Here is a 15445-nt window from a genome sequence, read left to right on the forward strand (position 1 = left end):
ACATCCAGATGTTGCCCAAGGAGGTGATTGTACAGCTGGGAAATATGCAATAAAAGGCCATTCGGAAGCAGGAGGGGATTGGCACCCTGTCGCCATGCTCTGCCGGCATCATAAACTCAGTATGAATCAATCCCCCTGACCCTCACTCCATTCAGGTAGGTATGGGAACTGTGTATGGTCTTGCTTCTCATGTGCTGTAGCATATTCAGCCATGGGGAATAAGACCCATTTAAATAAAACAGATCCTCCCTTGTGAGAGGAACTCTACCATGGAGCAACCAAGTTACAGCAACAACTGGCAGGCGAAAGTCCTCAGATCCGGGCATCTCTTGGTCGACTGTCAGAAGTGGAACATGGGATGGAAGGTCTCAGCAGCAGCACAGATCTTATTTCTTATGGCTCACAAGCATGATCCTCTTCCGGCCCTAACATGCTCACAGGATAAGGAACCATACAAGCCGGAGACCGAGGCTGCTTCTGCAACCGGATCGCGGCACAAACTGTTTGCGCTTGGATCCCTCAGTCCTATCTATCAGCCCAAAGGCCACATCTTCCAAGGATAAATGGCCCTTATGGTTTAGTCATTAAGTTCCCATGCAGTTGATCGCTAAAAAGGAACCCAACAGAAGCTTTGTTCACTGACGGATCGCCTGTGCCTGTTGCTTCTTCCCCTCGCCTGAAGTAGCAAAATACTCACAGTAGGACAGATCCCATTAAGACAACACTTCCAGCATCCCTTTAATTCGAAAACAGCTCTTGGACTACAGAATTCAGATCGCGAGGAGGTAAACAGGGACCTACTGGAGGGCTAGTATGCCACTCACATTTGCAAAGTCCCTCCTGGGAAATGCAGTTCTCAGAAAGAGGCGTAACTGATGGCAGAGGCCATCCTTGAAGCAAAGGATGCAGCGCCTGCCCGCCGTCTCTGCCCTCACCTCTGCCCAACCGACCGAACCTCTGGAACGCCCAGCCCAGCCAAAGGCACCCCCTCAGCTCCACAAAAATACCCCGAGCGGTCAGGCTGGCCTTCCCAAAACAAGTATGTCTGCAAGCACTCTTATGGGGAAAGGAAGAGGGAGGGCAAAGGCAGCGGGGCCAGCGGCTGCTGGCTGTTTGCAGTCTCCAACCCCACCTTTGCAGCATGCAGAGCACCCCCCTGCAAAAAATCACTCATTTCCAGTGATGCGACTTTCACATGGGAGGGAAGGCAACAGCAAAACTAGGGTCAACTATCTCTCTTGCGTTTAAAAAAACCCAAATCCGACACCACACGAAAGGGCTGAAAAATTAGCCCTCTCCCTCCCGTGACATCATCACATCGTTGCCTAGCCCCCAAGGCCGGGTAGGAAGGCTCCTTGTATTATCCCAAATTCCAGCCCCTGCTCAGACAAGGTTGCCCAGAGCCAGAAAAGTCAGCTGGGATCCCTCACCACTGCGGGCTGATCCCGGGACCCCACAGAACCCTTGCTGTGCCCTTTGGCTCATCCACAGCCCACAGGCGAACCAGCCTAACTTTGCATTTCTCCCGCCTGTTGTGGCTTTCCGCTTTCTTCCAAACAGGCCTTACTATGTGCCCGATTTGTGGTGCTTTGGCAGGGACTGTGGTGACGACCTGGCAGCTCCTGAAGAAGATGCCGGTGATCTTCCGGAAGCGCAAGTAAGATCTGACGCAGGCTTCCAACTCACGTGCATTCGCTGGTCTTGTGAAGCGGCCTTAGACTTCTTTCAACACTCTATGGAAGAGCACCGGACCTCTCTCGACGGCAAGGCTAATTCTTTGGGCAGGAGATCAATGTCACCAGAAAAAACAGCATTTCTAGCACTGTTCACTGTCCACTGCTGACAAGGGCTTGTTTTCTGTGGCTTTAATTTGGGCAGGGAGGGGGGCATCATTCTGCCAACTTGGCTGTTGGCTGCCTAGACTTTTCACCTCATGTTTTGGCAGAAGCACTCGCCACGGTGGCAACCTCAGAAATTGCGTCTGGGTCCATGAAAGCCACATCCATCGATGATGTCAGATCGAGACTCGCGACCGACGCTGCCACTCCCACCTGGATACGCTACTCAGCAAGAAAGACGCACAGCAAGAGTATCACAAAGACTGCTCACCGCTGCCAGGCTTGCGGTGTGCAGCCGAAGCAACAGTGAACGTGAATCTTGGGGAAAGCGCCTGATCCGGGGTGAAGCAGCGCAAGTGCGTTCTCTCCGTGCCCTTCTTCCTTTCTCCCTTTGCCTTGCACTCCTCCGTTACACCACCAATCACTCTGCATGGTTTTGTACTCTCAGAGCAGCCCTCCACACGTGTTCAGAGCTAGCCAAGCGGGAGCGCACCGGCACAGAGCACCACCGTACCCGCAGTCCGTCACTCGGGAGACCTGAAATGGGGCAGAGGGATTCTGTTGATCCATTCATCCCACTTATAGGGCCGCCCATCTCAGATGAATGATTCTGGGTGGCTAACAACCGTTAAAAAACACCAAGGAACATGTAACGGTAGAAACGGTACACACGCCGACAGCACCCAGGCAAAACAGCACAACCAACAGCAAATCAACCCAACCATCGCATGGGCTCTGCAACACGTTCTGCGTTCGACGTGGCTGTTCAACCGCCAACACAGCCCGAACAGCTTCTGACGGCGGAGGGGGCAGGTCTCCGGCCCCCAGGCTCCTGCAGTCCAACACCACACGCCACAACACGCAGGAGCGCCACGGGGGCTGCTTTTCCCCACTCAGCTATGGCAGTGAAAATACTGCCGGGCGGACAATCAGAAACTGTAAGGACAGCCCTCGTCCTATTACTGAGCCAGAAGAGAGGCTGGCTGGCAGGACAGAACAAATTGTGTCATCGCACTTCTTTGCCACTTCGAGGACTCGAAGGAAGCATGCTAAACCAGCTCGCAAGACGAGCCCTAAAAAAAAATCCTTCTTGATATCCTCCATCTGCAAAGCGTTTTCCCCATTTCATTACCTGAAAGCCATTCTCGCTCGTGATAGGGAAGTAACTCTTTGCAGCTCTGACCGGAGGCATCGGGCGACGGCCTCCGGAAGCAAAAGTGCATTTGCGGCTCAGCTTTCCCATTTAGGAAGAAAGAGTTAAAGTATTTCACTTTTCATTATGCAGTGAATCAGATGCCGTTTAAATCTTGTCACCCTTCTGATGCTTTAATTAAGGCCTACACGGAGCAAAAAGAACTAAATTTTCCCTGACAGAGAAGCCCGGAGTCTCAAACACGTTGACAGGGTATTTTATTGGAGAAAAACAAATTAACTGCTAATAACTGCACCCCCACCACCACATGCGCAAAAATGAAAGCCTCTAGTCCGTTTACAGAAAGAGAGACATCTGCTCTGCAACTCGGAGTGAAACATGTCACCACGCCAGGGCCATCAATAATCAAATCTCGGGTCCTTTCGTAATTCAGAGAGGAAGAGGCCATTTCTCACTGCCCGCGGGTGCTGGATCGGGCCAAGGGGTGCCGAGGCACGCAAGGCGGGCGGTCAAAACACCAGTGAGGGGAAGGGCGTGCGGCAGTGCACGAAATGCGGCTCACTGCTCTGGCCGCCCCAGACGGGAAAAGGTGGTGAAGATGCTTCCGATTTACAAGGAACTGCAAGCAGCCATCAGCTACCACAGCCGTTTCCGAGCTTGAGATGCAACTAAACAACGCAGCTTTTCCTGCAGGAGCTGCAGTCGAAATGGACCGCCAGCGTATCCGTGCTGGGGAAACGAACCAGGCCACAGCGGGTTAGGATGATGGGAGTTGTAGTTAAGTGCACTCAGAGGGCACCAGGTTACGAAGGACTGATGCACATTAAGTCAGGATTGTACAGGCTCATACTGCAAATGAGAGGATGCAGAAGAGAGTTCTGCCAATGTCCTGAGGCAGCCCTTCAAGGTAGGCCAGGTTAAGAAGCAGACCCCACCAGAAAGACCAGATTTATCGAGATTGGCTATAACAACAGAACCTTGAAAGCCTGAGAGCATCTCCCTTCCTTCCACCTTTCTCACGCTGTCTTGCATCCCGGACTGAGCTCTGTTTCACCAGGCGTAAGGCACACCTCCTCTGCTCCTCCACGCCCGTCCCTCGGAATCAGCCCCGAGGAGCAGAAGCTCAAGGTGTGGACACCGAAGCCCCCCAGGCTGCCCTCCTAGATCTGACACTCCAGCCCAAATTCTTGCCCCACGCCCCAATTTCTATACGTCATAAATAGCAAAGCTTCCCCTGCCGGCATCCGCACGCTGCCAGCCAACACATTCAGCCTCAAGCAAAACTGAAGCGTCGGGAAATGAACTAACTGTTGTTTGCCTAAAGCTACAAGAAGCAGGCGATCAATGTATTCCAATCAATAATTTAGATGATATTAAGATAGATTTTGGTTTGGTACCAGTTATTGCAAGTGAAACGAAGTCTGTCAAAAAGAATTATTTATTGCATGGCATCGGCAACCTCCTTTTGAAAAAAGGACCCAGAGCAAAAGGTCTTTAAAGGGAAATTCCTCTTCCAGAAAGAGAACCAACACCTGAAAGCAATGTGTGTGTGTACAGAAGAGTGCAACCAACCTGGTTGTCAGGATACAGCACAGGAACCAAATGCAGGGACTCCAAAAGGAATGTCAGGCCTGACCAGCAGCTAAGCCAGATGGAGTTACAACCACTTTAATTCTGTCCCACCTCCAAGGAGCGTAGGGTCTTCTGTTCTCCGTCCAGGAGCTCTGCAAAACTGAGGGAATGGTTGCTCATGCCCCCCAAGTCTCATGCCTGCCTTGGAATTTGAACCCAGGTCTCCCACCGTCAGCACTAGACCTACTGCACACATTTCCCTGAAGAAGAAACTCAGAGGACTTAGATTATGGGTGAGCAACCTGGGGCTGCAGCAGGGGTGTCCCTGGAGGTGTAAAAAAAAAAGGCCGAGGTAGCAGCGGCCAAAAGTAGTAGCACCATCACACTGTTTGGTGGAAGGAAGCACCCCAAAATTGTAGCCTATGCCCTAAAATATGCTTAGCATACCTTTAAAGTCATAGAAGAACACCCTAAAACTGGGGAGGGGAGAACTGAACATCCCTAGAAGAGCTTGCCAACTTGTATCTCCATCTTTGCCCACTGAAACTCTGCCCATCCCTGATTTAAAGAGATTTCTCTGACAGGATGCACCTGAAAAGAAGGTAGGCCTGGCCAGGAAACAGGCAAAACAGGCTCCGTAGCGGTGCCTTGACTGACGCAGGTTTATAGCCCCAGAATCCCGAAAGCCTGGCCAAGGGTCGCCCTCCCTCTTAGAGCCCCGCAAAGTCGGGTGCAGCCAGTCTGAGCTTCTTTCTCATGCCTTCTCTCTTCCCTGGGCTTAACAAGTATCTTTCCAACCTTCATCTCTGCCTGGTTTCTCTAAAGTCACCTCTGTGACCTACAGAAGGGAAGGATTTTTCCCCAAACAATTTAACATTAAAATGATAGGGACATCCAAGGCTTCAGATCCTGCACGTGAGTTGGCACGCTGCACCCACCTCCTAACTAGTGGGAAGTGGCAACAGCACCTCGGCTTGCAAAGGAGTCTCCAGATTAGGCATCCTAGGTGCATAGAATATCACGAGCCTGTTTATGGGAAAACTGGGTTTGGGGTGCACTTGTGGTTTATTGCCCCAAACGTCCCAAACCTGATCGGCTCCATCCTCACCATTAGCAGGGATGCCGCACGTGATACAGGCCTGCATCGTCCCTACCTTGCTGAAAAGCAGCTAGATCAAAGTCTCAACTGGCCGAAGGCAAAGAGTCCTCCTGAGGAAGACCATGGAAGACCATGGCTTGGAATATCAATTTACAAATGTAGCGAATGAAAGGAATAAAAATGGCTAAGTTGCCTATTTGTGACACTAAGAGGAAGGGAAAGATGTAATAGAACTGAATGAAAGTGGTTTGATCATATACAATATGCAAGGTATAGATTTAGTTATGAATGAAAGGGCTAAATATATGTCAAAAATTATAATTAGTATCAAAGTAGGTTCAACCCTGACTGCTCATTGGAAGGATCGATAATGAAGCTCAAGCTCAGATACTTTGGCCACCTAATGCGAAGAGAGATCTCTTTGGAGAAGACCCTGATGCTGGGAAAGATTGAAGGCAAAAGGAGAAGAGGACGGCAGAGGATGAGATGGTTAGATAGCATCACTGAAGCAATGAGCATGAAACTGAGCAAACTCAGGGAGGCACTGAAGGACAGGAAGGCCTGGCGTGTTGTGGTTCATGCGGTCACGAAGAGTCGGACACGACTTAACGGCTGAACAACAACAACAATCAAAGTAGGTTGCTATGGGTTCCTATTTTCATACGCACTCACAGGATGGTGACAGTTGTATGCTACACTACAATGACAATGGAAAAATCAGAGCTGAGTTCTGGGAAGAACTGTGGAACTTTCTGAGTGGATGTGACCCAGAGGAAAAATTTATTCTGTTGGGTGACATGCATGGAGGAATGGAAACAAGATGGGAGCGTACAGAAGAAGCGGTCAGTAAAAAGTAGAAGACGTATGACCAGAATATGAACAAACTGCTTACAGATGTAGACACTCTATGAATGATTACAATGAAATATGATCACCCTTTGTTGAAACTGTTGTGTAATACATTATACGTACACATATATCTATGTACATACATGTGTGAGAACACATAGTTTTTGTTGTTTCCCTCTTTTCCTATTTTTTTCTGTTTAATTATATAAAGACCAGAAGAAAAAGTGATCGAGCAATTTGAAAACCCAAGAATGAGTTACAATGGTGACTAATGAATATTTGTTGAAAAAAGGTCTGTTTCAAACACATGGTTCAAGCCTAAGTCTATTCACAAAATTGTGAAAGAAATAAGAATGAAAGAACAATAGCATAAGAGAGCTGGAAAGGACCCTGGAGATTATTCAATCCGCTGCCCAGCTAAGAAGAGTGAGTGAGCCTTGGAAGAAAAAGTACCAAATGATAGATTAATCTCCAGATAGAATGAAAGGGAAATAGAAGGATAAAAAGAGAAAGTAAGAACTGCTTGGAACAGAGCAAAAAAAGAGATATAAAATGCTGCAGAAGTGGGTGGGATTATACTAAAGGAGGTATGAAAAAGGATGCTTGCTAGCATGATGAAGTGAAAGAGGATGTGGATGAGGTTAAAAAATCGATATAAGTCAATGGCTGTTGCATAAAAGTTAATAAAAGTTGTCGCATACTTATTGATTTAGAGACAGCGTATCATAAAGGAAATTACTTAAACGTTTTTCTCAGGCATACGGAGCTGAAGATTGGATCCTGAGCATGACGAGAAAATTATACGATGGAAGTAAAGCGATAAATGGACTACCAACTGAATGGCTTAACCATATACACTGAGTAAGACTAGAACATGCAATTCCCATTGATGGATGGATGAACATATAAGGGATGTTTGTGGTGATGCCAGACGTATGGTAGTTGGGGACAGAAACATATGTGTATTTTTGTATGCAGACGATACGGCAGTTTATGTTTGACATGGAAAAGGGAATGAATAATTGCAAGTGAGTAGCACACAAGAAGCACACTGAGGTAGTTTAATCATACAGAGAAAAGAAATGAGGATCATACTGCAAAACAGATACGCAAAGGAAGAATGACGGGGTCAGGAGGGGAAGCCGAGAAAACTGTGCTGGACAGAGTTGATCTGATCCTGAAAAAGAGTGAAGTGAGAGGTTAAAGAACAGAACACAGTTTATGAGGTAATGCACAGATGTGCTAGAAGCAAGGATGATTTGCAGGGCTGGAAAGATATGGAGAGGTGTAAACAAGTTTTAGCGATGTTCCTTTTCTTTCTTTAATCTTACTCCCATAATTTCTTTGGTTTACTATTTCTTACTCCTTTTCTGCACTCTGCACAACACTGCAAATGCATGTATGTCTTAAAACCACTAACACACTGTGGGAGGAGAGCCACGTTAGTAGCAAAAAATCAGGAGTCTGGTAGCACCACGGCTACCAGACTCCTCCTGATTTTTTTAAATCTACAGAGAACATGGTAATGGAAGAGGGAGCTTTTGTTGACTGATCTCTCTCCGGAAAGATTAATCTTACATTCAGAAATACCATTAGCTGTTCAGACAAATACATCTGCCAAACTGTAAAGCCATTTCTTATTTATTATCATATTTACAAAATGATGATCTAAAATGTTTGGTAATCGTGTAATTGGGGAAGAGCAATTATAGATTCCGGGGAAATCAGAAAGAGATCTAGCATAAAATGCACACTTCCAGTTGAAGTTCATTATGGAGAAGCTCTCCCCAGAAACCTAAAACGTCTTTGAAATCACAAAGATTTGGAAACCATCTCAGAAAAATGCAACCCCATCAAGGGCAAGACGCTGCGCTTTAGCAAAAGACCTTCTACAACAAAGCCTGTTTCAGGTTTACTTTAAGAAGGAAGAACACTTTGCTACATGACAGAGTTTTCAGATGTTCATTGCAATGGAGTGGCATTTTTTAGATTCAACTACATTTCACTAATTGGAGGACTGCAGGACATTTTTCAAGCAAAGATGCTTCAGGCAATCAGCAGCGGGAAAAGAGCTCCACTAATGTGCACGAGATTCCAATCCCCCCCAAATTTTCCTAAAGGCAGGTCAAATCCAAAGAGAAAAAGAGGAACGCAACAAAACCAAAAGCAGAATTGGAGAAGGAAAGTGTCATGTTCTCCCGTTCAAGGACTCCAAGCACAATCTGTTCTGCTGATGAGAAGCTGACAGGCCTTGTGGCTCACTGCAATTAGGATTGTAGATGCTTTATTGGTAAAAATTTTCCTTCTGGGATTCCCAACACTGCCAGAAGACCCTCCATTGTTACTTCTCACACGACCTTTTTAAAAAGTTTCCTATCATTTAAAAAACAGACAACCTCCATCATTGCTGATTTCCAAGATGCATTCAGGCCCCAAATTGGCTCCAAGACTGCTGCTTCCCTTGTGGATGTGGGCTTACCAGTCCCCACAGAAAAATCAAAGGCAGGCTGATGGGTGGGAGGTCAGAAACCCCTTGGATGTGATGGTTAAAGAAAGCTTTCTAGCAAAAGGGTCTCGTGACTGGCCATGTGTCCACTATGGAGACCATTTTATAAGCAGGAAGAACAGGATAAGAACCGAAGAGTTTTAAAAAGAATATTGAAGAGACATCTGCAACCATGCATCTATCAGAGATCTAAAAGCCTGTTAAAACAATAAGAACAAGCAACAACAAGGCTTTAACCTGGATATCTTCAGGACAATAATTTCATTTTTTCAAGACAGTGGGGCTATGCACTGGGCCATGTTTTAGGGCATTCTGCTTTTCTCTCATTGTAAAAGAGGGAAGGAAGGAAGGAAGGAAGGAAGGAAGGAAGGAAGGAAGGAAGGAAGGAAGGAAGGAAGGAAGGAAGGAAGGAAGGAAGGAAGGAAGGAAGGAAGGAAGGAAGGAAGGAAGGATTCTATGCACTTCTCGTGGTTCCCCCTCTTCTTCATCCCATGCCTTGGAACAAGTTCTTCACAACCATCAGCAGGAAGATGATGCAAACCCTAAAAGTGATCTGGAAGAAGCATTTTGAAAATCACACCAGCACAGCGCCTCTGGCTACTCGTTAAAGCAGCCACATCTTTTTTTCAGGACTCCCTGCAGCCAAGAGATGCTATACCAGGGCCAGTTCCAAACCACTTCATCTAAATCGTTTTTGAAACCTGCACAGCTATAAAGCCACATCTTCTTCGGAGCCCCACTTCCTGCCTTTTTGCAGTCCATTAGCTGCAGCCAAACTCAGCACTATTCTAAAGCAAATTTGTGCGATTCCCTGGCTTACCACTGAAATCCAGTTTATGGCAGATCTGACAATGCCAGGGGTCCCAATCCACAGAAAGATCTTCTAGTGCAACCAACCAGGAGAGGCATCAGGTCCCTTCTGCTCCCCTGAAGAGCTTCCAATGTCCCGGACCCACCAGCCCTGTTTGTACAAGACTCTTACCTGGCCCACGAAGGGAGACCAGTGTTGGAGAAGCCATACACAGCCAGCATAATCACTCAGAGAGGACTATATTCGTCCAAAGGGCCCAGATCCGTTGGGCGAATATAGTTTTCTCTTCTTCAGCAATGAAAGGTGGTTGAACAAGAGGAGGAAAATCTCCCTCAACTATATGGATAGTAAATCAACTTTTCAAGTGATAAGCTTCTTAAAAAGAGCTGCTCCCCATTTCAGCAGGGCATCTCTTATCATGAGCCATCAGCCCCTCGGGGTAAAGTCTTTCCCCAGGAAGTAGCTGGACAGTCGGCTACCTAAGACAAACCCAGGCAGCCGTCCCTTCAGCACCAGAACTGACCCCTTTGGAAAATGACATCGGTACGGAGAACCACAGAGAACGACTCGAGAACAATTATTTTGAAATATTCTGGCCAGCCGCCCAAACGTTTGAAATAAAGTGTTTTATTATTACTTTTTAAGTAACAAATGCTTGACAGAAAGAAAACGCTTTCCTCACTCATTCAGGGGGCTTTCAACTTTGCAGAATAGACTAAGCAGGAAGCAGCTTTCCAAGAAGCCCAGAAATACCTTTGCAGCTGGGGCCAAGTGCACGGCCAGGAGCATCATCCTCCAACCTGGTAAGACTCGACTATCCACAGAGGCCCTTTCTCCAATTCACCCTTGACAGCCGGGCTTGCCGCTCCAAAGAGAGTGGGTCCTCATCCAGAAGAGGGGTTTGGCTTCTTTTTTAAGACAGGGGGACCTATTCTCCCTACAGCCCCATACAGCTGCCTCCAACGTGTGAAAATGGGCAAGAAGGAGACCCCCCCCAACACACCCCTCCAGGCCTCCAGCATCCCTGAGCCACAGGCAGGTGGGAGGTTCAGGGCAAGGCAGCTTACTCAGGCAAACTGCATTTCCTGCTCTCAAGGCAGAGCTGATCCGTGGGGTGCAACCAACCGAGACCTCTGGCCACCAACACGGGACACAACCTGCTTCTTCCAGTTCGGCTAGCAGGAGCACTGAGGCCTCTAGGGCTGCGACCCCAGGCCCAAAATGAAATCTTCTATGGCTACTTACCCGGAAATCAATCCCCACCGTCGAGATGAAGCTCCCGGCCAGGAAAGCACCGTCCTTGAAGCGCACCAGCAAACACGTCTTGCCAACTCCAGAGTCACCAACTAGCATCACCTGGAGAACAAGAACCAGAGATGAGAGGAGGGTCCCCGACGGGCCCAATGGAAGAGGGGGAGGGATGAGACAGGAAGGGGTCCTGCTTTGCCTTCAAGCTAGGTTCTCCACAGCTGCCGGTCTCCTAAGGCGGATGAGCTTCCTTCAGACAGCTCTGCTCCCCAGACCACCAAATGTTGCCTCTGTCCCCTAGAAACCTCCGGCTTGCCTAATGCAGGCTGACTTAAGCCATTTTGCCACCTAAAGTGAACAGCAAACACCTCCTCCCTCGACTGAGGGATTAAGGGTGACCAATTTATTCTGACATCTCTTGAGACGGGATAAACCCCACCAATTCTCCCTGGAAGCACAAATCTGATAACTGAAGCACTTCCACACAGCTGCTACGCAAGCTGGAGCTGCCTGCCTCGAACCTGGGATGGGTCCAGCCTGAGACAAGTTGCGTGTAATCCACATTCACTGCATGAGAGAGAGAAGAAAAGAAGGGGGGCTGCACGCGTTTGTCTTCACCCATTTTAGAAACAACTCTCTTTTCTCAAATGGCAAGTCAGTTGGGCATCATATTTCCTGGAGGACAAAAAGTCACCCCAGACTGGCATTAAATTTGTGCTCTGAAGGAGGTTTAATTTTTACTGTGGTTAGAATTCTATCCCACCTTTTCACTGACCCCTAATTTATCTCCACAACAAGACTCCTGGTGACAGGCAGACTTGAACCCCAATCTCCCCACACTTCATGCCCCTTACCTGCTGCACCATACCAGCTCCAGATTCTACAGACTTAGCTTTTGACTGTCTTTGCATTTCACAATGAACTACGCACTAGCCTAACATGTTGCGTGAATTCAGCTGCTGTGGTTACTTATGGTTCCAGGGATGTCCCAGACTGTGGCAAAAAAGTCAAGATGGTGGTCATGATGGTGCAGTCACATAGAAACCAGGCATAGCTTCCACCATCTTGACTTCTTTTAATCACAGCCTATGGACACCCCTGTAGGTTTCAGCAGGTCATGTGAACTCAGAACATTGGGTCTGAGTCAACCACAATTAATTTAACTGGGATGCAAACTCGGCCATTGTATCCCCAGAGCAGTAGAACTATGGGAACCTGTCACCTGTAGCAAAGCCCATGCTGGGCTGTCATATCAGATCTTGAGCTTGGTAATTTGTTGGGGGTGGTTTGGCAGAACAACCTTGGTTTGTTGCAGCAAAAGCACCCAGGGTGTCATTGCACCACTTATACCCCCCCCCCCATTAATAGAGTTCACACCACAATATAGTAAACATGACCACCATTTAAAGGGCCACCAGGGGCTGTGCACATAATCCTTGCTGGTTTAGGACAGAGACAACTAATTACTGAAAAGAAACAAACCAAAACTGGTGAGCTCTGCTCTGTTATTAGCAGCAACATAAAGGATAAGACAAACCATGGTTTCTTTGGTTTTGGCTTAGCCCGATGTTCTTTCTTCAGTAAACCCTGGTTCAACAACCCAGGGCTCACCGTGATGCACCAATCCCATCCAAGCTGGGTCTTTCTCAGCCTAAAGCCATCCCTCTGCTAGGGAGGATGGGACCGTGCTCATCTGCAGAGGGATGGGCTGGGGAGTCTGCTCTGGATCTCACTTTCTCCAGGATCAGCCTCTTTCAGCCCCAGGACTACCTAGCATTCCCCTGATCGCTGGCGGTAATCTTCCTATCGCCCACAAAGGGCGCAAACGTGCGGCTGAAGCGCCCAGTCAGCAAGGATCCAAGCCGCAGGATGTCCTTCAAAGATGACAGGAAAACGCTGCCCCTTCCAGCAGAAGCACCTTTTGCACCTCTCCAGCTCTTGGGTAGAGAAGCAGGACGCCCAGCGCTCCCCACCTGTTGACTGGGCTGTTCTCAGCATTAGAGAAACAGAGGCTTCCCTCAATCCAGCCTGGCTAACCAGCTCAACTCCCACTGCCTCAAGGAACGTCTTTTCCTCACTTTGCTGTCAGGCTGAGGAACGGGTTCATCTCGACATCATGGCTTATACTTTCCTAAATCACCTCTTGGGAGAAAAGTCTCTTCCGTCAGTCCCTCAGGGACTTTCCACCCACCTTTCCAACCCACAGCAAAGCTACCAGATTCTACAGAAAAATATCTCCGTCTGGTTCGTTCTTGGCTCATTTGCTGTGGCTTTATGCAACCCATAGGTGAACTATGTGAAACTTTGGATTCTCACAATCCAGTGAACCCTAAAGGGCCAACCACCAGCTTAGCAGAGTCTTGTAGCTGTTTCCGTCACCGGATCACACAGCACTGCCAAATTTTAGCCTCCTCCTGCTGTCTAGCCCCTTTCCTGCAGAACCTGACCAAGGAAGCAAGATTCACACAGATTTTCCTTACTTAATTTAATACCAAGAATCAGAGTACCAAATGCTGAGAAATGAGATAGGAACCCTCCAACCCTCCTTTACCAGTGAGTTCATTAAGGGATGGGGGGGTCTTTGCAGCTTTTGAATCTCTATTTCCCAGAATGTTTGCATGACGAGTCTGTGTGTTAGAGAAACCTGCACAGTAACAGGATCTCCTATCTGCTAATTGTATGTGTTTAAAGACTCCTCTTCCTTCCTCAGCCTCAGCACCCTCTCTCGCACATGGATTGTGCAAAGCAGCCACCGGGATCGGTTCCTGGTTCTGTCCACCACTGAGTTGAGTAAATCCCCGTGGGGAATTATAGTTAAACATGTTGTACAAGTGCAATCAATGTGCTGTGCAAATCCCAGGCGTTAGGATTAATTTAAGCAAACCAGGGGTCCCTTCAGAGGGTTACCACAAGGTGCAACCCAGACCGTCCCATCAGCAGAACTGAAGAAAACTTCCCCTGCTGGTCTGGCTGCTCTTTTACGGCCAGATTGGAATCAGAACCGGGGCCATTTTGTCCACAAAAGGGTCCTGGGCTGGACAAACACCACTGTAGGGTAAAGACGGGTCTTCTGACCAAGTGACCTGATATAAGGAAGTTCAAGATGGAGAAAATGAACTAAAGGGTGGAATCTGCAGCAGAGGGAGCCGTAGCTAGGAAAGAAGGAAGAATTCAGAGGGGAGAACACGAGAGATTAGCCCATGCGGGAGCAAAGAGCTTCCAGCTACAGGCTCAGTCTACCTCTGGCCATTGAATTGTGAACTCATCACTGGAAGCAGCTTCAGGCTACCGGCTCGCGGCTGGCAGACCGACTCTGCGGAACGGACCCGGCGGCAGCCCCCAGGAGGAGCCCAGGACCGTCCACGGATCCACGTCTGTTCGGGGCCGCGGCTGGAAGGGATCGCCGCGAGGCTTCGGCTGGAGCAGGAGCCCGCCCGCCGCCCGGAGCGCGCCACCTCCGCTGCCCCCGACGAAACCCGCCTGTTGCCGAGGACCCTTCGATCCTCCCCGGCGACGGGGGAAGGAAAGGCGCCCCTCGCGCGCTGTGCGACGCCTCCCGAAAGACGGCCGCCGGCTCGCTCGCGCTGCCCCGCCGCCTTGGGCGAGGGCAGCCAGCCGTCCGCCCGTCCGCCCGTCGGCCCGGCGACTTGGTGGGAGCCCCCGCTGTCCCCGGGGCGGCCGCCCTCGCCCTCGCCCCGCCTCGCCCTCGCCTCGCGAAGCGCCCGTGCAGCCGGGGCCGCTCCCTGCCAGGGTCGGCGCCGGCGCCCGCCGCTCACCTTGAAGGCGACGTCGTGGAACTCGCCGCTGCTGCTGAGTGAGGGGCGGCTGGGCAGCGCCCCCGCGCTGGCGGCCCCCTTGGCCCCGGCCGCGCCCCTGCCCTGGCCGGCGGAGGCGGCGGCGGCGCGCTGCTGGGCGGCGGGCAGGGCGGAGGAGGGCGCCGCGCCGCCGCCCTTGCTCTTCGGGCTCTTCTTGCGGGACATCCTGGCGCGGCTTCAGGGGGCCCCGGCCGCCGGCTCCGCGCGCAGCCCGGCCAGCGCCGCCGACATCCCGCCCACCCGGCCGCCCGTCCCGTGCCCGCGCCCGCGCCCGGCCGCTCGGTCCGTGCGCCCGGCCCCGCCTGCGCTCTTCTCCGCCTCTCCGCCGCTGGGAGCGCCCGAGCCGCGGCCACGCTGCTGGAGGGGCGGGGGGAGCAGCCGCCGGTCTCCCCGCCGGCCCGGCCCGGCCCCGCGCGAGGGGGGAGCCCCCCGGGGGCGCCGGCGGGCGCAGTGGCCCCGGAGCCGGCCCCGGGCGAGCCGCGAGCGCCGACCGAGCGGGGCGCCGCGGGGTTCAGCGGGCGAGCGCGGGGCGTCGGGGTCTGCGAGTCGCCGGC

General features: G+C 50.3%; 1 protein-coding gene across 1 annotated transcript in view; it reads right to left on the reverse strand.

Moving 5' to 3' along the window:
* The window catches only part of RAB26 (RAB26, member RAS oncogene family), a 149594-nt gene extending 134459 nt beyond the window's left edge, over positions 1–15135 (reverse strand). The window contains exons 1-2 of the mRNA XM_088152399.1: positions 14853–15135; positions 11074–11184 (exon numbers count right to left, since the gene is read on the reverse strand). Coding sequence (XP_088008525.1) covers positions 11074–11184; positions 14853–15056 — 315 coding nt within the window. The 5' untranslated portion in view covers positions 15057–15135. The remainder of the gene's footprint in view (positions 1–11073; positions 11185–14852) is intronic.
* Positions 15136–15445: the final 310 nt, after the last annotated feature.

This window comes from Python bivittatus, unplaced genomic scaffold (assembly GCF_059951505.1).
Source record: "Python bivittatus isolate LINGU-HERP-01145 unplaced genomic scaffold, Pbiv_v1 ctg000030_np1212, whole genome shotgun sequence".
NCBI lineage: Eukaryota > Metazoa > Chordata > Lepidosauria > Squamata > Pythonidae > Python > Python bivittatus.